Source organism: Chiloscyllium plagiosum, chromosome 23 (genome assembly GCF_004010195.1).
Source record: "Chiloscyllium plagiosum isolate BGI_BamShark_2017 chromosome 23, ASM401019v2, whole genome shotgun sequence".
NCBI lineage: Eukaryota > Metazoa > Chordata > Chondrichthyes > Orectolobiformes > Hemiscylliidae > Chiloscyllium > Chiloscyllium plagiosum.
In genome coordinates, this window is record NC_057732.1 from 27863062 (window position 1) to 27886431 (window position 23370).

Genomic DNA, 23370 nt, shown 5'->3' on the forward strand with positions numbered 1-23370 from the left:
AAAATGATTGCATTAACAATATTTAAAAGAAAAACATGACTAGAGTGGCTAGCATTTGAACTCTGTGGGCCCAGCTAATCTTATTCAAGGCAGAGCTGCTTCAGTTAGCTTGACATTTCTGGGCTAAGGGACATCTTATGACTAACAAAAATGGAGTATCTAAGGTCCCGGTTGTAAGCTGTTACTCTATAACCCTTTTTATGTGCTGATGAGTGAGAACAGTGTTAGAGATGTCATTTCTCCCAATTGCGGTAAAATATCTTACTGATGTTAGAGTCCAGGCAAGAAACGTAACTACCAGTCTGAGATGGTGGACAAGTTATTGGGTATGTATCCATATTGAGAGCATGAAAGAAGAAAATTTGCAAAATGAGGGCCCTCTTGTGGCACAGTGGTAGTGTGCCTGCCCTTGGACAGGGAGGCCTTGTTCAAGTCCCACCTGCTCCAGAGATGTACAATAACATCTCTAAACAGGTTGACTTAAAAAAATAATTTTCTTTAAAAAAATCAATTGAAAGACTTGATGCAGCAGGAAGTCAGGCAGCATGTTGTGACACAATCGATCTGTATGAGAGTAATCCAATACTAAGTTTGCTAAAGTAATTAATCAGCACTTAAAACATGTCTCCTAACCCAAGCCACAAAAATAAGTACAGACAAGAAAGTAAACTTGAGGCAAGTTTTTTGCCTGCTGGAGAGTATTTTGAGAATTTATCAACTAGGTAAACTGTTAAAAAATAATGGTTGAATTTATTGCTGGCAACTATTTTGTGTGTTAGTTGGCAACTAAGTTTTTCAGCATGTTAATTCAATTATGTGACTTTATTGCTAGTTTTATCAAAATCTCATTTTGTTTTAGAATTCTTACCACTGTGCCAAAGTAGCTCTGGGAGCAACTCTGCAGCTTGTTGATGCAGTTATGTTGGGTAAAGTAAGAAATGGGATGGCATTGGTCAGGTACTGGATAAATTCATATTTATATATTTCATTTGATTTTGTGAAATGTGTTTGCATGATAAGACTTTTTTAAAATTCATTTTCCCAGACCTCCAGGTCATCATAGCCAGAAGAGTAAAGCCTGTGGATTTTGTATCTTTAATAATGTAGCAATAGCAGCCAAATATGCAAAAGAAAAATATGGAGCAAAGAGGTGAAGATCTTTTTTTAATTATAAAACTTGGTTTATTTTGATGATATCATTTATAATTTACACCGTTCATCTCTTCCAGGATTCTGATTGTTGATTGGGATGTGCATCATGGCCAAGGAACTCAGTACACATTTGAGGAGGATCCCAGGTTAGTACAATTTCATTTGTGCTTTTACAAAAACAAAATTGATATTACAGGGGAGAAATCTATCTTGGACCAGTGGTTTTGTTATAGTTTCTGTCATGAGAAAGTCATCTAAATTTCCAAGCAAACTTGGCTCTTCCAATAGCTGTGTTGATGAGTGCTAAATTGATTTTTAAAAAAAAATATATCCTTTCTTTCTAATCAACATGTTCAGAGATGTTATTACACATCTCTGGAGAGGGTGGGACCCGAACCCAACATGTTCAGGCATTAGGGACACTATGCTGCACCACAGGGGGTCTACTGATAAATTGGTAAAGTCCCTGATTTAATTGACTTCACCTGGATGGCCATTGGCATACTGAGGTTTAACTGGGTTCCCAGGAGGCTAGTTATTTTAATGTGATTTATGTACACGCAAGCAATTTTGTATCTTAATGACTTTGGTTTCTTTTAGTGTTCTATATTTCTCATGGCATCGTTATGAAAACCAGCAGTTCTGGCCCAATTTAAAGGACTCTGACTACAGTGCTATTGGAAAAGGCAAAGGGGCAGGATTCAATGTAAACGTTCCATGGAACAAGGTGTTTTTATTTCTAAAAAATAAAGTTTTTATTTTGATTTGAATTATCAAGCTGTTTGCATCTTATAAAACTAACAGTGCAGTTGGGGAGTGGTGCTGCCTGTCATATATGTGCTGGTGCAAGCTTTTGAACTGGTTGTTTCTTCCTTACCCACTTTCTTTGCATCCTTTTAATTTATTTCTGGTCTTGCTGACATAATCAACAACAATAGCTTCTCTTTCTACTGCACTGTTACCTGAGAGATTTCCCAAGGATCTAACTTGGAACCATGGGTATTTCTTAACTGCATCTCTCACTGGCAATCATCTATAAGCGTAGCGTTAAATTCGACACTTCATAAATTAAATAAAAATAACTTTTTCTTTTATAACAGACTGAAATGGAAAATGTTGACTATCTGGCAGCTTTCTTCTACGTTTTACTTCCGATGGCTTATGAGGTAATTATTGTTACGTTTAACTATTTTAATACTTGTGCATCCATAGGATTGTACTCCTTTGTATTTGTAATTTGTTAATAAATGACTTATTGTCATTACAGTTTAATCCAGAATTGATTCTGGTTTCAGCTGGATTTGACACTGCAATTGGAGATCCAGAGGTATTTTTTAAATTTGTGTCTGTACTACTTCAAACATAGACATGATTTGATCGAGATGAAGTTATTTGTATACGAACATGCTGACTACTTTCGATTTACTTTTTTATATTACTAATATATGACTAATAAGCTGTTTCCTCTATTGATCTTCCTTACTTGCACACAGCACTATTTATGTGCAACATAAAATTATTGACCTAACTGGAATAAATTGTTTTCTTTTGTTTCAAAAAGTTGTTAATATTTTTAACTGAGCCATATTTTAAAATAGATGCAATTTAAATGGCATATCATTTCAAATTATAGCACCACTAGGCATGAACAATTTATAAAAGTTGAATCAACTTGCATAGATAACTTCTCCCCAGTAAAACATTTCTTATTTCTAGAAAGTTACTTCAAGATGTCCAAGTGTTTTGGCCCTAGGAACACAATTTGACAATTTCCCCTGTCATCCTCCAGGGTGAAATGTGTGCTACACCTGAGTGTTTTGCTCATCTGACTCACTTGCTGATGCCACTAGCTAATGGGAAACTATGTATTGTGTTAGAGGTATGAACATTTTTCTCTCAAATTATGCATGCTACCACAGAGCATTTTATCAAATTGCTTATGATAAAGGATTATGTATGAAAATTCACTGGTTTATCTTTTATATGGGTAACTTTGAACCTATTAAATATACATTAAAATCAGGTACATGTTTGCTAGTTAATATGTAGATAATGTAATATTTGTGAAGATGCAATTTATTCAAGTTTCGCAGCAGATTGGAATGTCGTGGAGAGATTATTTCTGATATCACGCTGGATGATTTTACCTTTTTTAATTACAAGTGTTAAACTGGTCTAAATATGTAGTTTCTCTCCGGTATTACAAGTGGAATTCAGAAAAACATAAATGTACATCAAGTTTTATCCCATTTCTTTGTTTCTCTTTCAATTCTGAGAGGAATTATCATTCATTTTAAGGTTTAGTCATTTGTCATAACCTATGCCATTTTGATATTAGTAGTTTCTTGTCTTTTGGGGTGGTGATTCAAAGCCCCACATTGATATTTCATTCTTAATCTAATCCATTGGAGAGCTGAGGTTTTGCCTTTCAGCTGAGGCATTAGCTGAGGTACAATCTGCCTGTTTAGGTGAATGTTAAAGAAAACTGATGATGGCAAACACAACATTGTTCTATTAGAAGCATAGACTGCTTGAATTAGTGAGACAGGAATAGACACCCAATTGTATTTTTGCTGGCTGTTGCTGATTGTCCAGCTCTGTTCTTGGCGAGTGTCTAATGGAGAATTGTTTTCAGTGGAAATATAAATGGTAGGGCTGGAAACCCAGTGTAGTGCCATTTTATTAAAGCTATCCCTGTGTTGTTGAAGTATCTTAGAATTAATGGAGCGAGGAATGGAGACTGCATGGTTGAATGGTAAGATATACATTTGAGCTTGTGGCACATAGTTTCCTTCCTTTCCCTATTCTGTCCGCCTGGCAGCTGGTGTCAGGTCTTGTTTGGTTACTGCACAATAGCAGCTTCTTGACCCGGGATTGTGACTAATGTGGACAAATCAAATCATTAGCAGGAGATAGATAAGGATTTCTCAGAAATAGAAGGGCCTTGAAATAATCTTTGAGTCTTTATGTTCAACTGATAAACGCAATAGGTGAAAGTAGCTTTGATTGGCTTTAGAGAATGAATGTTGAAGGCACACAAGACATTGCAAACCACAGTGATGTGATTTGACAAGTTGTGTATTTTTTTTATTATATTTTATCTTTATATCCTCTCAATTGGGGAATGAGAATAGTATTATGTATACCTATGTTATCTATTATAACTTGTATTATATAATGTTATCTACATTTTGTTTCAAAATCTTACGATTTCATGACCCTTTGTACACAATTATTGTTTATCCTAGAAAGGCTTTATCCATAAGCTAGATACTATTCCTGAATTAATTTATAGTCGAAAATTTTTAACTATAAGAAATAAAACAATGGTGACTTGAATTTCAAAATTATATTTTCAGCTTAATAAAATTAAATAAAGTTTACTTGATTAATATTAAAGTGGTTTGATGCACATGTTAATGGACTTTGAGAGAATTTCCTCTTCATGTCAATTGTGTCATGTCCATATCTATTCTCCATGAGACCCTGTAACCATAAGGATTTTTCTTTTAGGGAGGATACAATTTACGTTCCCTTTCAGAATCTGTCTGTATGACTGTCCGAGCATTACTAGGAGACCCTATGCCTCCGCTGGTTGGGGAAATTGTGCCATGCATAAGGTATTTAATCAATTAGCGTGGTTTTGTTTCTTTTATTTTACCACAGTACTCAGTTTGTGTCTGACTTTAACAATGTGTAGATATCACAGAAGGACAAACAAATTGCTGGAGAAAGCTCTTCAAGGGTCACTGGACTTGAAATGGTAACTCTGTTTTCTCTTCTCAGGTGCTGCCAGACCTGCTGAGTTTTTCCGCAATTTGTTTGTTGCAAGTCTCCAGCATCTGCAATTCTTTGTTTTATTCAAAGATTAAGCAAATTTTACAATTTGTTTAAGTTTCTAGTGCTTACTTTATTTGCATAGCAGCTATTTGCGTACTTACTACAAATCATTGTTCTTAGTTTATATTTAATTCTTCACCCTAAGGTTTTTCGCTCAATTCCAGTAAAAAGTGGAGTGTATTTTCTTTAACAAAATTTTCTAAAGTTTGTTGTTACATTAGCATTTTGGTATTAATGAAATTGAGTATTTTTAATTGCTGCACGTGAAGAGTTTTTCAAGATAAGGCTGATCACCAGATCAGGATGCTGCAAATGTTAGTGGAATCTGAGAAATAGCTGCCAGTGTAGTGGGTAGTTACATAAATTTCAGGGCTAGGAGCCTAGTGATAATATTACATAGTGATGTGATGGCAATCCGCAAATGCAGACCATTTCAATTTTATACATTAACAACTGAATAAATTATTTTTAAAAATTGTGTCCCAACAGTGCCATAGAATCTGTTCAGAATGTGAGAGCTGTACACCAGCCATACTGGAAGTTTTTAAAATATCAAGGTAAAATACTTCGTAACCTTGTGAAAGATTATTTGTGCCATAATTTGACTCTTTAGGGTTGTAGAAGCAAGGTAAAGGATTTGACATTCATGCCACTGAAGAGCTTCAGTGTCCCAGAAAGAAACATTGAATATGCATATATGTCTTTGGTCACTCTGTGTGGCAAGTACAGTGGCCAGATGCAGAATAAAACTGTTCACTGTGGGGAGAGTCAAAATGTTGGGGCAAGATGGATTTCTACCCCCTCCACCTCCAGCCACCCCTAAGAAAAATAGTTAGCACAAAGCAGGTAAAATATCTAGAACCTTTTAAATTTGGATCTGGAAGCTCTGGAATCGAGATGAAGATTACTAAGGGAATAGGTGCGAAAGGATCACAGCAGGCAGGGCATTCTCCTACTGTGTCGGGCACACCCGCAGCTGCTGCTTCGACTCCCGTGGTGACGTCTTTGAACCTGGTGGAGCAGCAGCATCTACTCTGCGTTTGCAAAATTCCGACAAAAAAATTGAACCAATGCTGGAGCCGATCTCTACCATGCTGAAAAAGCATGAGCAGGAGATTCAGTCATTGGGTCAAGGTGTGGAGGCGGTCGAGTAAAGGACCTGATGAAGGAGCATCGCTCCGAAAGCTAGTGTGCTTCCAATTAAACCTGTTGGACTATAACCTGGTGTTGTGTGATTTTTAACTGAGTAAAGGACAGTGGCGTCGGAGACCACGACGGGGGCAGATCTGAACTCTGGAAGGCCAGGTTTAGGTCGTGCTGGACCAGGTCGATGACCTTGATGATCGAGGTCGGAGGAAAACTTACAGGTTGCAGGTCTTCCGGAGCGTGGTGAGGAGGACAAGGGTCTGGTTGGGTTCCTGGAGAAGTGGCTCCCGAAATTGCTGGGGCTGGGGATCGAATCGGGCCGGTTGACTATGGAGCGGGCCTACCGGATCACGATGCACCAGGTCTGGGTCAGGTTAGCGCCTGGTCCTCGTGCGTCTCCAGCACTACAAAGACAAGCAGATAATAATAGAAACTTCCAGAAGATTGGGAAGAGATCTATTTTAAGGTTCAAGAATAATGTTTTTTCAAGACTTTTCTGGGGCCATAATAAGTGGAAATCTTTTGATGTTCAGAAAAATTGAAAATTTAATATGCAATATTTTGAGGTATCCGGCAGTACTGTGTTTTAATCATGGGGAATCTGTTCATAATTTCGACTTGGTGGAAAAAACAAAATAATTTGTGAACTCTGAAATAATTAACTTTGGTCGAGGCAGGAAGTGAAAAATAAGTTTGTGGACAATGGTCTAATACTTTTTCTTTGTTCTTTTCCCTTTCATGGTTTTTAGTCCTATAGGCTTGGCATTGCTTTGGTATAAAATTTGGAATGTTTAATATTTTATCTGTTATTTCACTTTTTTCTTGGTGAGGGGTGGTTACTACTTTTGTGTAAAGATGTATGGGGTTGAGATATGGAGGGGAGGGTGTCCATTGGGTGTCCATTGTTAACTTTCATGAGTGAAAATAACATGTTTTTTTTTTTCTGTCTGTGTCTTGCCTGGGTTTGGGGTGCAGCCTTAGCTGGAAGGAACCAGGAGGGCAGTAAGGTTTGGAGTGAATGTCCCAATGGGCAAGGTGGGGAGATCTCTTGTGATTCGTCATTTATATGTTTGTTCATTCAAGTTAGGAGTAGTGATTAGTTTTTTTTAGTTTTAGTAGTTTTAGTAGTGTTTTGTAGGGTTAGTTGTTAGATTTTATAAAGGTCTGTGTCTTTTCCAGTCGCTGCATATTGAATGGGCTTTTTCCTCTTGGGGGACTATGGCCTGCGGTGGGTGGCCATGGCTAGTGATGGTGCACCTGGAATATAAAAGGGTGCCATTCTCTCCCCCCTCCCCCCACATTAAAAGAAAGAATGTGCTCTCCAACCTTAGGAACGAAAGGGTTGACATTGCTCTGCTGCAAGAGATGCACTTAACTGATAGGGAACATTTGAAGTTATAGCAGAGGGGGTTACTATAGGGTATTCTTCTCCTCCTTCAACTCTAAAAGTAGCAGAGTAGCCATACTTGAATGGAGGAACTTCCCATTTTGGATGATAGATCAAATCAAGGATGAGCATGGATGGTTCATCATTCTCAAGGCTCGAGTACATTGAGAAGAGTATGGCATCCTGAATGTTTATTTGGGAGTTTGGGAACATAACTATTTCGGACCATGCGGCAGTGTACTTGGTTGTCATGATTAAGGGTAGTGGAACAGGCATGTGGCACTGGCGCGTGGATCCCTTTCTGTTGAGGGATGGCAACTTTATACGTTACAAGAGAGTTCAGGGCCTTCTGGGATGTCAATTCGGGTAAGGCCAGTAATCCTTTGGTGCTTTGGGAGACCACCAAGATGTATTTAAGGGGTCTGATTATCTCGTATTCAACAACTAGAAAGAGTAGCAGCAACGGGCACTTGAGGCCTGACTGAAAGCAGATGAGTCAGCGTGTTGTAACAGACCATCTGTGGTTAAGTTACATTGGATAACAGTTCTCCGAGATGCTCTGGACTCAGTGCTCACACAGGTGATAAAAGGGAGCAGTCTCCTTTGCAAAGCACAGATTGTTCAAATATGGGGATAGGAAGAAAAGTGCTCCGCAGTCCATTGTATCTTTGGGAGAGAGCTGGGACCATCATCCACGAGTTGAATAAGATTAATGACAGATTTTGGTAATTCTATGCAGGGTTATACTAGTCGGAGGGCTGTGAGGATGGAGTAGCGAGAATGGAATCCTTTTTCAAAAATCCTGGCCTCTGGTATAAATGCAGAGCAGGCCTCTCTTTTGAATGCATCCCTGACAATACAAGAGGTGCGAGAGGCAGTAAAGCAGCTCCAAAGTGGCAAAGCACCAGGCCCAGATGGGTTCCCAAGTGAGTTTTACAAGGAGTTTATACACCTGTTGGCTGATCCACTTCTGGGGATATATAGTCTCTCGTGTAGCCAGGACTGCCTTTCGTCCTCTCGTGGGATGGCCAATATCCCCTTCATTTTAAAGAAAGGGAAAGACACCGAGGATTATGCCTCACACAGACCCTATCTCATTGTTGAATGTAGACTTCAAAATAGACATCAAAGGTGCTGGCCCTGAGGTTGGAAATGGTACTGCCCGTTATTATGAAAGACGACCATACTGGCTTTATCAAGGGCCGTAGCTCTTCCGATAGTATCAGGAGGCTATTGAATATAGTGCAAGTATGTAAATAGAGATTAATTCCAGGCTTGGTGGTCTCCCTGGATGCGGAAAAGGCATTTGATCGGGTGGAGTGGTGTTCTAGATCATTTTGGTCTTCGCTAGGTGAGTTGCAGTGCTATGTAGTGACCCCAAGGCAGCAGTTATCACGAACAGTGTTAAATCAGATAATTTTAGAATTGGGAGATCCAGCTTTCTTGCCGCTGCTATTTATCTTGTTAATTGAGATGTTGGCGAAGGCCATCCAGAAGGACAGCGAAATAGTAGCACCAAAGGTAGGAATTGAGGAGTACAAAATTACTCTTTATGCAGATGATACAGAAGACCATGCTCTTGGCTCAACCCTACAAGTCAGACAGAGAGAGAAGAATGCTTCGATGTGGGGGCGCTTTCTGTCAGTACCATATATCATTTACAGAGAGGGAGCACCTTGGAAGATATGGAGAGACTCCATGGGTTCTGGAATCGGGAACTAGGAAAAAAAATTTAATTGGAAACATGGGGGGATAAATGGGAGAATGTGAAGAAAATTTCAATATGCAATAAAGCACAAACTATGTAATTGAAGAACCTTCACAGAGCCCATATGGCACCAGAGAGGTTAGCAAAGGTCTTCTGCAGGATGTCCCAATTGTAAAGTAAGCACAGGCACCTGTACACATTTGCTTTTGGTCCTGCTAAAAGATTTGTGGACACTGGGGTGCCATAGTGAATGAGCTGGAGAAGATCCTGGGAGTTGAAGTTCAGGTGGGCCCAATATACCTTCTTTTGGGACTGCCGAATCTGCCCTTTCTGGGTGAATACGGGAAGAGTTTATTTAACATTCTTACGCGCTGTACAAGGAAGAACATTCTAATGAACTGAATATCAGAAACACCCCCTCCCCCAAGTCTTTCGGGGTGATAGTCTTGGGGTATGTGCTTTATCTTACAAATATGGTGCGCCATGGAACAGACCAATTTTATAAGATATGGTGGCCCTTTCTAAGTTGCACAGGCACTGATCTATTGGTGATACTGATTAGGGCCTATTATCTCGTCATGAGGACCCTGGGGGGAGGAGGCATAGTAAATATACGTATAATAACTGTTGCTCCTGTGGACGGGAGCTTCAGTGAAGGTGCGGTGAGTGGAGTAATGTAATGTAACTTAATTTAATTGTAACTTAATTTAATTTCACTTCGTTTTAATTTAATTTTAATTTAGTTTAAGTTAATTAGGCAGGAGACTTTGCACCCTGTAGAGTAGTAGATAGTTTATTGTTAATATTATTGTAATAATAATGTTGTATTATCTCTTCTGGATCTTAATTTTTTTGTAAAAGAGTAAAAATGTTTTCAATTTTAAAAAATCTGCTCACTGTGCTGCAAAAAGTATGCAGTAATTCTAATATAGTATAGTACATTTTATTATAGTATTTTCTTTCTAGGTTTAGGAATTTTTCAAATCTGAAAGCCATATTTTCCACCTGTTTAGAATTTTTAAAAAAGGGCAAAAACCCATCATTAGATTTGCGTAATCCATTGTGTTCTACATTTTGGCAATTTTATGCCATGAACCTGTGTTTTTCAGTACTGGATTGCTTCCACGTGGCATTCAATGTAGAGGCTATGAAAATTTCAATCATTTACATTAGATTCAAATCTGCAATATTTGGTTAGAAAAGGGACTTGCCAATTACAGAAAAGAACAATAGGAAACTAAAATGTGAGTAAGCATTCTAGTTATCTTTATAACTCATTCAAATGAGTGTCAAGGGCACACTGAGTCATTCATTTTACTAAATCATCCATTTTTCAGTTCAAATCATGCCATTTGCCCAAAGCTGTCTATGTACCATGTATTCAAATACAAAATTGATTAAATTCATACTTTTTCTCATCAGTAAAGTTGCACTTTATGCATTTAACTTTGAAATGATATTTCAGCAACATTTCTTGTGTCAATTCTTAATGGTACACTGTTGGATTTGCTCACTTTTTTACGAACAAGGAGCAGGAATAGGCCATTTGGCCCCTCAAGCATGCTTTACTATTAAGATCACAGCTGGTTTGACTGCAGCCACACATCTACTTTCTTGTACATCCCCAATAACTTTTCACCCCTTCCTTGCCAAGAATCTGTCCACCTTTGCCTTTCAAATATTTCAAGACTTTGCTTCCTCACTTCCTCTTTTCAGAAAGAGGACACCAATGAGTCATGACCGTCCATAAGAAACATGTTTTGTTTCATCTCTCTCAATTTTAAACAGGAGACTCTAATTTTTAAACAATGTGACCCCTCGTTCTTGATTCTCCCACGAGAGAGCATAATTTCCACATTTACTTCTTTAAGACCCGTCACTTAAAGCTCCTGTTGCTACTTACCTTTCTAAACTCCTGCAAGTACAAACCCAGCCTGTTCCTCATAACACAACACACCCAGTATAGGTAACAGAATTAAAAGCAATGAAGATCTGAAACAAACATGGAATGTTTGAGATGGGTATTGAAATGTTTCTGTTCCTCTCTCCACAGATGCTCCTAGACCTGAGTTTCTCCAGCATCCTCTGTTTGTTCCAGGTCACACAAAACCTGACTTCTCCTCTTTGCTTATGGAGTGGTTTTGTTTTGTTTTTCCAGGTGCTTGAAGCAGTAATTTAGCTTTATAATTAAACTGTATTCAGAAGATTGGTTGAATTGAGTTCTGATACATAGGACAGGCAGGATCATCTCCTATATTGATGGTAGGAAAGTTTGTCTTATGTTGCAAGTATACCGCTGCTTCGTTTATGAAATAATATCTCATTTCCTTTAGTCTGTAAACAATAAGAAAGTGGGCTAAATACAGACAAATTAATTTGTGCTGTTAACTAGTCTTTTACTTTTTACAATTTCTTCAGATGTACTTATTAATGAGACACAACCGAAGAAACAGAACTTTGGGTTTGACGAAAGTGATTCTGAATCAAGTACAGTTACAAGTACAGAAGAGAAGAAAGTCCCTACAGGCTCTGATGTGAATCAAGACTTTGAGGAGTTTATGGATTCCCACATGAAGAAAGTTCTAATATCAGCCCCTGCCATAAGAACTGCATTTGCTGGTTGTGTAGAAAAGCTAACCAAATTGGATCAATGCCTCAAAGTAGAAGAGAGGAAAATCACCATAGAAGAAGCTGGAATTCTCTGCAGGTTAGCTTGAATTGCATAAACTTAATTTTTTGGAGGCACAGTTCATGGGTAATCTGGAGTGATTTGTTTTTTAAAAAAACAGGAAATGCAGTAAGAACTTGAAAGCAAGGTAATCACAGAATTGCCCAGTAAAGGAGGCCATATGGCTCATTGTGTTTGCACTGGTTCTATCATCTAGTCCCTTCAGTCGAAATGTATTGGTTTCCTAATTCTCATGGTTAAAGTGAAGATTAATCTAAATTGTTGGAATAAAAACAATTTAAACAGAATAGGCTGCAAATTTTGCAAGTTAACTTGTAACCACAATGTTTCAGAAAGTCAGGAAACAGTCTAAGAAATGCATATCTCTTAATTTGACATCTTCAGTTGACAAGAGTGAACAACATTTTTTTTCCATTTGTTCAGGATGTATTATCCACCCGTATTACCGTGAATGTGGAGCTATCTTCCTGAGCCACTGCATTTCTTAAATGTAGGAATACTAGACTGCTGTTAGGGAGGGAGTTCCAGGGTTTTGACCCAATGACAGTGAAGGAATGCTAATATAGTTCCAAATCTGAATGTTGTGTGACTTAGAGGGGAGCTTGCAGGTGATGTGGGTTCCATGTGATGACTGTCAATTACTTTTCTATGTAGTAGAGGTCTTGGGTTTTGAAGGTGCTTTTGAAGGAGCCTTGGTGAGTTATTCCTTTGTGACTTGTCGATGGAGCATTCTTCTCCATTCAGAATTCCTAGCCTCTGACCTGCTCTTGTAACAACAGTTTTTATATGACTCGTGCAGTTCAGTTTCTAGTCAATGGTAACCCCCAAGATGTTGATTTGGGGGTTCAGGGTTCAATGATGGTAATACCATTTGATCATAGCAGTGTAATGGTTAGGTTCTGTCTTGTTTGAGATGGGCACTCGTGTTGCTTGCCACTTACCAGCCCATTCTTGAACATTGTCGAGGTCTTTCTGCATATGATGAGGAAGTGCTGGTGTTGGACTGGGTTGGAAAACCTTAAAAAATCACCCACACCTGATTATAGTTCAACAGGTTTATTTGGAAGTACTAGCTTTCAGCACCCTGCTGCTTGGTCAGGTAGTATTATTTAATTATCAGTGAATATTCCCACTTCTGACTTTATGACATCAGGAAGGTCATAGATGAAGCAGCTGAAGATGGTTGGAACCAGGACACTGTCCTGAGGAATTCCTGCAAGTGATATCCGAGGACTGAGATAACTGACCTCCAGCAACCACAGCTACTTTCCTTTCTGCTAGGTACAACTCCAACCAGCAAAGAGCATTCCTCCTGATTCCCATTGGTTTCCTTCTGCTAGGGTTCCTTATTGCTAAATTTTGTCACAGATTAAGGGTAGCCGCTCTCAACTCACTTCTAGAATTCAGCTGTTTGACCATGTTTGGACCAAGGCTGTTATGAGATCAGGAGCTGAATGGCCCAGGCAGAACCCAAACTGGGCATCAATGAGCAGTTTATTCCTGAACAAGTGCTTTTCAATAGATAGCATAACTGACTACCCCTTACAATGCTTTATCGATGATTGAGAATAGACTGGCTGGTTTAGATTTCTCCGATATTGGAAAAGAAACATTTTGAGAATGTTTGTTTAAAAGTGTGTTAATCGCTGGGGAAGAATCCTATTACTAACTTGAAATAAAACTAAGTTTTTTAACGTGTGCAGAGGAATTCCAATTTCTTCTTGGGTCTACAGAGAAACCTGTATGATGTGTCTATGTGGAAAAAAAACTAATTCGGAGAGATATGTGATGATGGTACGTTTGTACTTATTTCATTTTGTCAGCTTGAGATTAACCTTCTTTGTGAAATCATTTTCCAAATTTCTCCACAGTGCCGGTGACTATACACACCCAATGGTTGAACATCTTTTACTCTCCCTGGGAAAAATATTTCCACTGATTGACAAAATCATGCAAAGGGAGGTAGGTGAAATTTGAGTTCCTAATGATGTACACTCACTGTGGCAAGATTAGAAATTGCAAATGATTTGTGGGTAGATTAAATGATGCATTATTGTTCAGAATCTAAAGTAACAAACTTTACTGAGTTTAGTACCAACAGTTCCAAATCAGAAAATGGAACTGCATTTTGTCTGTTAGGTGCTTCTGTGCTTGCCTGGCGTTAATGATAAATTTCTTGTTTTGCACTGAAGAGGGTATAGATAGTGAAATTCTAGTAAACGTTGGCATTGTAGGAAGAAAATTGGGAGATGGAACACAAATTTCCCTAAGTATCTGCAGTCCTTGAAGTATAACAGTTAGAAAGGGATATATTTTCTATACTCTTCAGTAAAAGAGCCGAACTGAACTCCAAATCCATGAGAACAGTTGCTTGTTCAGAATTACAGATTAAATGTCATTATGAAATTAAGTATTTAGCATGTAACATAATTCATTTTGTTTTTAAAAGATGTTATTATGCAGCAAAAGCTACAAAATAAGGGGCACCATACAGGTGTGTTATCTCATTGTGGCATGTGGCAGTTTTCATTGTGATGGTCAGCTTTCTTTCAAACATTACCTGGTGTGGTTCAGGGGCCGCATTCTGTCAATGGCAATCTCTGCCACATTTACTGTGAAGGAAGACGATGGAATAAGAAAATGGTCAAGGAATCATACATGGTTTTCTTTGAGCGCTCTTCTTGACCAGCTGAGTATTTTGTTTCTGATCGCCCTCTACTGGTATATCTATCCCGTAATAGGTAGCCATAAACCTAAGTTAGGGTATTGCAATGGGAACAGATGATGTCCCTAATAATTATATTCAGACTAAATGGGATAGAAATACCAGTGGAGGGTTAGTAAATAGCTATCAGTATCTTTAAGACATATCATTTATATTTCGTGGACTTAATAAATTAGTAACAAAAATATCTTTGTTAAATTTAATTCTGAGGAACATGTTCAAGGTTGCACATATAGATCAATCATCAGCTTACTTGTGCTCACATCTGTACTGAAACCATATAGAACAGAATTGGCATTCTGCTTGATGTTGATTCTGGAAATGTACTCTTTTATGAATTATGAAGTCAGGTCACATTGTCTACAGACTTTACCAATATCTCTGATGTTCAAGCTAATGATATGGTTATAAACAACATTAGCTAGCATTTTTAGTGTGCTATAAAAATATTTTTTAGTTTCTTTATCAGAATTCTAGTACCTGTAAATTTAAAATTCCCATCCTTCTGTTCAAATCTCACTGCGATCCCTTTCTGTAACTTGCAACTAGCACCATCCCAGCGCAGTCAGTTTTTTTTTCCACTCTGCCTTTGGTGCTTCCTCATTTTTGCTGCATTTCACTATTGGTGGCTCCACTTTCAACAATCTAGGCTTTAAGGACTTTTCTCCAACTGTGTACCTATCCCACCTCCTTCAAAATGCTGCTTTAATGCTACTTTTTGACCATAGCTTTGGTCATCCGTCCTCAAATTCCCTAACTGGCTCAGTGTCAACTATTGGCTGATGATGACTTTGTGAAACACCTCGGAAAGCTTTGCTATAGTAAGGGCACAAAAATGCAGGTTATAACAACAAATAAAAATTGTTCTGTGATTTTTGAGAATAGTCATGCAGTGTATCCACATCCATTTAGGTGATCACTACGTTCTTTGCTGAAGCAAGTTCCAGTGAACGTTTAATTGTATAACCTTTGTTTACTGTTACATAGGCTAGAAATGGCATTGTGGTATCTTCAACACAATTAGCTGGTGTCTCTGCAGCACGTTATGCTCTCCGAGTTGGAGCAAACAGGTAAATAAATGTTAAACTTTTTTTCGTTTCTTTTCCAATTTTCAGCACTTGCTGCCTGCTGTCCTTAAAGTAACCAGTACAATGTGTTTGCTGGACAGATGTTAATGTGATCTCGGTAGCAATTAGTGCTTCCAGCAGGGAATTTTGGATATCAATCTGGAGCACAACCAGGGCTATTTGCCCCTGCCTAATTTAGTGCCACCTGCAAACTCTCTTGTTGATAAGAAGCTGATCATTTAGCACTGAATAAGGAGAGTTTGTGTCTCAGATTGTGATCCAGAATTCCAAAAGATTCACAGAGTGTTGACTACTGCATAATTGAATACATTTATTCAATGGAAATGGAAAGAATTTTGGCTTCTCAGGTTACTGAGGTATTTGAGGAGCAGGTGAGAAAATGGAGTTGATGCATGAAATCAGCCAGGATTGTACTGAATGATAGAACAAGCTTGATGTGCCAAATGGTGTACCCCTTCTATTTCTTATGCATCTGTAGTTCCCTGGTACTGGCCATCCCACCCCTGCTGAGAGCAGCTAAATGAGTCCAAACTCGAGATCTAACTTGACTATCGCCATTCATTATAAAAGTCAAAATATTGGCAAAGGAGACTGTGATTGTGCACTTTTAAACTGGCAGAGTCACTTGTTTGCTAATCATTGATTTTACTGCTGGAGCTCAACGAAAGAGGACCAAACAGTCTCAAAGGGTAAAAGTGATTTATTTAGGTCCAAAGCTCCCCTGTCATTGCCTAAGTCTTTATTTAGAATGCACCCGATGCTTTTGGAAAATGTTTGCGAGTAAGTTGATTGAGGTAAACATTTGTCACCCGTTAAATTAGAAAACTTATGTTCAAAGTTTACTTATGCACCTCTTTAAGTCTGCTCTGGTTTTTTTTTTCCTTTCTTCTAAATTGGATAAATATAAGGTGAATGATTTAATGTCCTAATAGATTTTAAACCTTACATTTCTCTGCTCTTTAATGTTCTATTTATCTTGGTGAACAGTCTTAGTGCATGTGTTTGTTTATATGTCATGGTGTTAAAATGAATATAGGTTCATAATGTGACTTGGAGAGTTCATGGCATGTAGCCGTAACATACCTTTACATCGATGGTCTCATGTATTTATTGGCATTTTGGTTACTGTTTAAACATTGACTTGTCTACTAATGCTGTAAATTATGTTTTATTTTTCTCTTTTTAAGAATTTTTCTTCTGCTGCTTGGAGAAGCTAATATTCCAATTGATATTCAAGAGGATGAGTATGTCCCCTCCATTTATCTGCAAACCATGTATAAAATCTTATTACTTTAAAATGTTCATGTTGTTTAAGAATCTGGTTCTTAAAACCAAGAATGAACGTTTCCTACCTTGGGACTTTCAAGTATTTTTAAAAGTCGATTGGTGCTCCTTTTTGACCCAGAGAACTTCATTGATAGCCATGCAGCTAAGGAAGGCTTCTTCACCGGTTTTTGAAATAGCTGATGAGAGTCTTGACAGCAGCATGATAACCATATAAAAATTAGCTTTAGTACAATATTGGAGAGGATAAAGTAGATGGTTTTCTTCCTTGACTAACTGTTCAGAGAACTTTGCTAAAAATGCAAATTCACCAGGAACTAAAGATGGTCTTGACTGTCACGATCAAGCAACCATTGATCGTCAGAATAATGGACAGGGGGAAAGGACAGAATGAAAGCTAGTGCCAGTCAACGAAGGTCCCTCCAATCTCTTAGCAGAGCAGTGATGTTGGGGTTGGAAAATAAATTAAACAAAGATATTTTCAAACAAGCACTACAAAATGAAGTTCATTTGTTGAGCTAATTATCACAGATGTTCATTGCTGACTTTTATTTACTTTGCCAAAATGTCCTCCCTCAAAGGAATCTTATGGTATTTCAGCTTAATGGTTGTTGGCAATCTGTGAGCTTCAGTAATGGCAGGCAGTATGACTGTCAGAGGCAGTGCTCATGGAGCAGGACTGCGAGTTCTTGCTTGAAAGTGTTCCATTGCTCAGGAAAACTTTGTTCGTCCCCTAATTATCAGAAGAAAACCTTCCTTTGTACATCAAACTCCAGAAATTTTGAATTCCAATCACGTTGCTTCTTTCCTTTCTTTCAATACAAACAGGCACTTTCTAGTACAAGAGTGTTAGAAAGAGCAGAAGACATAGGAGCAGAAATTAGGCCATTCAGCCCATTGAGTCTGCTCTGCCATTAAATCATGGCTGATAAGTTTCTCAAACTCATTTTCCTGCTTTCTCCCTGTAACCTTTGATCTCCTTGATACTCAAGAACCTATCTATCTCAGTCTTAAATATACTCAATGACCTGGTCGCCATGGTCTTCTGTGGCAATTAATTCCACAGATAAATACAATCAGGAGCCAAGAATTACATCTTTTTTTCTCATACCTATTTTGGCTATTTCTGTCCTAACGTCATTTGGAACCTTGTTTCTATGGATGAACATTTTAACAATTGGTGTGTTTATTCTCAAAAAGGATCCATAGAGGACAGAGTTTAAAACTTTGATTCCACCTACCCAACAATAAAAAGAATAGAAGTATCTCTAAGAGACTTGGATATTCAGGTGGCTGCTATGCAATTAGGTTTGGATACTATCATGTCTGCGTGGCTGACAGAGGTACATTGCCAATCCTTGCAATGCCCTGTCCAGTTTTCTCAAAGTAAATCCGATGAATTGAAAGGTTGTAAAATTAAAAATCTGACTAGCTAGGTTGTTTAATGTTGAAAAAAAAAAGCAATATCTTAACATCTTTTGAAATGTAATTTTCAGAAAAATTCTGGTGCTGCAGATAAATGGTAAACAGTATGAGAAGAAGCTCAGCAAGTACTACATTCCAGTCTGCTGGAAGGAGGTGTGTACAGAAGCCACTATTAGGTGTAGAGTGTCTAGTATATGGATGCATACTCTATTCTGGAAAATGTTTTATTCTCCAGTAACTGGATCATTTAGAATGATTTAATGTGTTTGGTAAGTTTACTTACGCTCACCAGATTCAGGTTCAGGGTTTCAGGAATAATGTGGACCTAACCAGAATGACCATGCCCTGAAGACTATGTCAATACCAGAGAAACTACTTAGTCCTTACACAAAAGTATTTGTGTTCCCATCATATACCCCCATTGTAGTGTGTACACTCTATATCATAGTCTACATCACTTTTGATTTCATTGGGTGCTTATTTATTGGATATATGCAGACTCTCTCTTCAGTAAGATCCAGGAAAATGGAAGTAAATCTCTTTCTTGGATAATATGTAAATAATCACAGAGGACCCTACAGGATTCAGGTCTAAGTTGGACATTTGGGGTGATGAAATCAGTTCAAAACTATAATTTGTGTCATGAAACAGACTGGAATACTATAATTTTTAGAGATAGAAGGGTTCACTCTACAGTGTTCCCATACAGGAAATTGGTAACAGGAGTCTTCATAAGAGTGAAGATGACCAGGAAGATGATAACAGGTTGTCTATTTTATATTATTGGACAAAATCCATACAGAAATGATGAATGGAAGCCCCTGAAAGACGACTGTATTGCTTCCCATTATTACTCAAACAAGAAATTAATATCCTATTATTTTACCTGTTACTTCGCAACTCTAATCTCTATCATTGATTCCATTGTCTGCTTTGATATCTCCTAAATTATTACATCTTATGTGAGATAACTGAAGCAGTTTCAGTGGGAATTAATGGAGTTATTTGTTTGTTATAGCAAGGATCCAAAAAAATCTAATTATGTACTGATGTTTTCTAATTAAGAAGCATAGTTGGCAAGATGTATAACTGTATCCATTAATCATCTTCCATTCAATCACATACTTGAGTCTGCTATTGCAAAACCTTCACAGTATTTAGGAGTTTTGTTCTAGATTTAATACTATTTCATTTTAGCACACTGAACCTGCTAGCTTATTAGACCACAACTGTTTGATATATCCTTATGTGTGGAAGATATAGAATGCTGCTGAAATATGATTATTTATCTGGGCAGTTTCATTGCTCCTCACCAGAACATAATCCCATCTTTAAGGTTTGCGTAAAGATTTGTAGTTAGAGTGCTGGCTGTCGTAGTTGTGGGTATGTTCACTGAGCTGGGAAATTGCTTTGCAGGCGTCTTGTCCGCTGTCAGGGTGACATCTTCAGTGCAATGGAGCCTCCTGTGAAGTGCTGCTGTACTGTCTTCTGGAATTTATTTGGTTCCATTTCTGCTATTCCTGTTGGTTGGTTGTTGTAGTGGCCAATATATTGGGTCTAGACCTGTGTTTGTTGATAGAGTGGATGAGTGCCGTGCTTCTAGAAATTCTCTAGCTGTCCTCTGTTTAGCTTGTCCTATGATCGGTGTGTTTGCCCAGTCAAATTTATGGTCCTGTCATCTGTGTGTACGGCTACTGGGGACAACTGGTTGTGGCGTTTAGTGGCAAGTTGGTGTTCATGGATGTGAATTGCTAGTTGTCTGCCTGCTTGACGTATGTAGTGTTTTGTGCAGCCTTTGTATGGTATCTTGTAAATTATGTTTGTCTTGCAAATGATGGGTATAGGGTCTTTTGTTCTGGTGAGTTGTTGTCTGCACATGGCTGTGAGTTGTGGGCTGTCATGAATCGGAGTGGTCAGAAAAGTCTGGTTGTCAGTTCCAAGATGTTTTTATATAAGATAGCGTGGCTCAAGAGTTAGGTTGTGGCTTGTCCTCATTGCATTGTTTGTCTGTTCAGCACCGATGGATGAAGTTGTAGGGATATCTGTGCTTGAAGACTCTGTAGAGGTATTCTTCAAGGTCTCCATGGTGTCTTTGCCAAGAACGGATATCCCAAAACTTCAAGTGCAGATGCCTAACAGATAAACAACATAACAAGGACATGCCACTACCTAACTCACTAGCCATGCTACTTTACATAAAAAAAGTCTCTGAACTAACAGCCAGAATTCTCTGATTACTCGGATTCATGACAGCCCGCAAACCGATAGCTCACCAGAACAAAAGACCCTATACCGATCATGTGAAATATGAACATAATTTACAAGATACCATGCAAAGACCGCACAAAATGCTGTATAGGACAGACAGGCAGACAACTCGCAATCCGCATCCATGAACTCGACTAGCCACTAAATGCCTCAACTAGCTGTTCTTGTTAGCCGTACATACAGATGACAAGGTCCACAAATTCAACTGGATCAACACAACAATCATAGGACAAGCGAAACAGGGACAGCCAGAAAACTCTTTCGAAGCATGACACTCATCCACAGGCTCCATCAACAAGCATATAGACCTGGACTCAATATACCGGCCACTACAACCGGAAGCAGCAGAAACGGAACCAAATAAGTACCAGAAGACTCAGTACAGCAGCACTTCACAGGAGGCTCCAAAGCACTGAAGATGTTCACCTCGACAGGGGACAAAATATCTGCAAACCAACTTCCCAGCTCGGCGAACATACTCATACGCTTGTAGGGATTTAGGGCCAAAACAAATGGGCATACATTGCAGGGACTGAATCTTTGCCTGGAGAAGGAGCCGCGGTGCCATACTATCTATTGGAAAAGTCACGATGGTTTGATATGCATACTTATCTAACATTGTGTAAGAAGGATATATGTCATTCAAAGAATCAAGTTCGTAATGGATAGACAATTTAACTTTGAGAAATGTTAATTTATCAAAATGAAAATGCACTTGTACTAGATTTTGAAATACTTTGGTGCAGTTGTGAAAACCAAAATGAGTGAAATATATATAATATGCATCACATGTACATTTATTTATTTTCTTCATAAGTAGGATAATCCAAACAATCCAAATTTGAGGACTAACATATTAGACTACTTCACTACTTCAGTTTTTACTGTCAGCAGCCAAGTATTGTTGTGATTCTTGACAAATCATGTGTGAAATATGTAAGTCTTATGTTTGGCACTGTTATGTGGATTTAAATTGTTAGTTTTTCTACTACAACAAATGCACATTTAGAATCTTTACAATTTGCTCAAACATAACTCAATCTTCATTTGATGTATACTTTGCCACCAACAAAGGTCTAACTTTGCATTTTGGAAGTCAATTTCCGATGTTTCCATCACTAGTGGTAACATCACAGGCACTGCACTGCACAGCTGTAACTGCACCCCCTGCAGTTGCAGCGGCATCAAATAAAGCTGGCGTGAGGCCGGAAATCCTTACTGCAGTGTATCCCAAGGCTTTTTCCACTATGACCCCATTCCGAGGCTTGAAAACTGTCACAACCTTTCAATAAGAATTGAGTGTTGGATAGTTGAAGGGGGAGCTATTAAAGAGGGAACCTGTTGGGGAGTACACTGTTTTCACTCGGCTGGAACTCCACAGTTGCCTTGTGACCCCCAGGGTATTCTGAATCTTATTGAGGAGCTATCCTTTACAGGTTAGGAAAATATTTTTAAAAATTGGGTTGGACTGTTGCCAAGTAGTACAGTAATAGTCTCTGTTACAGTTTGATTATTTGCATATCATGGTTACTGCTGGAACTCTCCTTCCTCATGCAGAGATCCAACAGTCTTGTATAGAGGAAGCTTTTAGTTTTACATTAAGGTCACAAAACTTCATTTACAAATTCTTTTGAAAAGCACTTTATTTTCCTCTATTTTGCAGGATAATGAATGGGATGGGGATCTTCTTTATTCACTCTGTGAGGTTATTCTACCTTTGACATATGGATACAGACCTGAACTGGTGATCTTGGTAGTGGGATCTAACATTGGAATTCAAGCAAATACAATAGCTCATGTGACACATTTACTCCAAGTGCTTGCTCAGGGTCGGATCCTTGTAATAAGCCAGGTATGGATAAATTAATTGATCCTTTAGGCTTCAGGCTTTTTTTCAGAGGTTTAGAATATATATTTAATGTAGTTTTGTGTGAGTGTGTGTGTTGATTGGAAGACGGCAAAATGTGTCTGTGATAGATATGCATTGCTGTTTCAATTAATACTAGACACACAGCGCAATATACACTCTGAGCCACTCCCAATAGATCAGGCAATTAATTTGATCCTAAAAAAAAGTCCAATCGTATGATTCCCGCATGTGCTCATTAACTAATCACAGCTATGATAGAAGAAAAGAAAACAATTGTGCTCAAAATTTCAAGCTGGGAAAGGTGGTTAAAAGGTTTGTATTCCCACTGCTGATCATTCCAGTGACCTCTGCTGTAGATTCAGCAGTTATGCTAACACTTTCACTCTATTCACATATAAATGTCCTTTTCTGCCAAGGTGCTGCAAGTTCACTACCCATGAAATTGTGGAACAAAACCAGTAAGCACATTGAGAGAGGGAATATAGAAACATGGGGAAAGGGAATTAAAAGAGAAATTTAGAGATTTGAAAGTGATATATACTTACATGAGTTGAACTACCCTGGTTGGTCTCAAAATAATTGCAAATAATATTTTTACAAGTTTCTGTTGTGGGTAACTCCACAAGTTACCTTTAATTCAGCTACTTATTAAGAAATCTCACAGACAATCAAATACTGAAATAATAAGTCAAACATTATTGCATGTAGCAACCAAATATTAGACACCTAAAGCAAGTATATGCCTGCGACCCACCTTAGCTATTACCGGATTCATGGTGAAATCTGGT

The 23370-nt window shown here is 38.3% G+C and overlaps 1 protein-coding gene across 4 annotated transcripts in view; it reads left to right on the forward strand.

Moving 5' to 3' along the window:
* The window catches only part of hdac10 (histone deacetylase 10), a 40955-nt gene that overhangs the window by 11866 nt on the left and 5719 nt on the right, over positions 1 to 23370 (forward strand). For 3 of the 4 annotated variants that reach the window (XM_043713747.1, XM_043713749.1, XM_043713748.1), the window contains 15 exons: positions 860 to 957; positions 1046 to 1150; positions 1230 to 1298; positions 1753 to 1879; positions 2253 to 2318; positions 2420 to 2479; positions 2942 to 3031; positions 4666 to 4772; positions 5482 to 5549; positions 11652 to 11940; positions 13794 to 13884; positions 15635 to 15717; positions 16923 to 16979; positions 18516 to 18597; positions 22376 to 22564. In XM_043713747.1, coding sequence (XP_043569682.1) covers positions 860 to 957; positions 1046 to 1150; positions 1230 to 1298; positions 1753 to 1879; positions 2253 to 2318; positions 2420 to 2479; positions 2942 to 3031; positions 4666 to 4772; positions 5482 to 5549; positions 11652 to 11940; positions 13794 to 13884; positions 15635 to 15717; positions 16923 to 16979; positions 18516 to 18597; positions 22376 to 22564 — 1581 coding nt within the window. Of the gene's footprint in view, positions 1 to 859; positions 958 to 1045; positions 1151 to 1229; positions 1299 to 1752; positions 1880 to 2252; positions 2319 to 2419; positions 2480 to 2941; positions 3032 to 4665; positions 4773 to 5481; positions 5550 to 11651; positions 11941 to 13793; positions 13885 to 14371; positions 14814 to 15634; positions 15718 to 16922; positions 16980 to 18515; positions 18598 to 22375; positions 22565 to 23370 lie in introns of those variants that run through there. The other variant, XM_043713750.1, reaches the window with a different exon arrangement.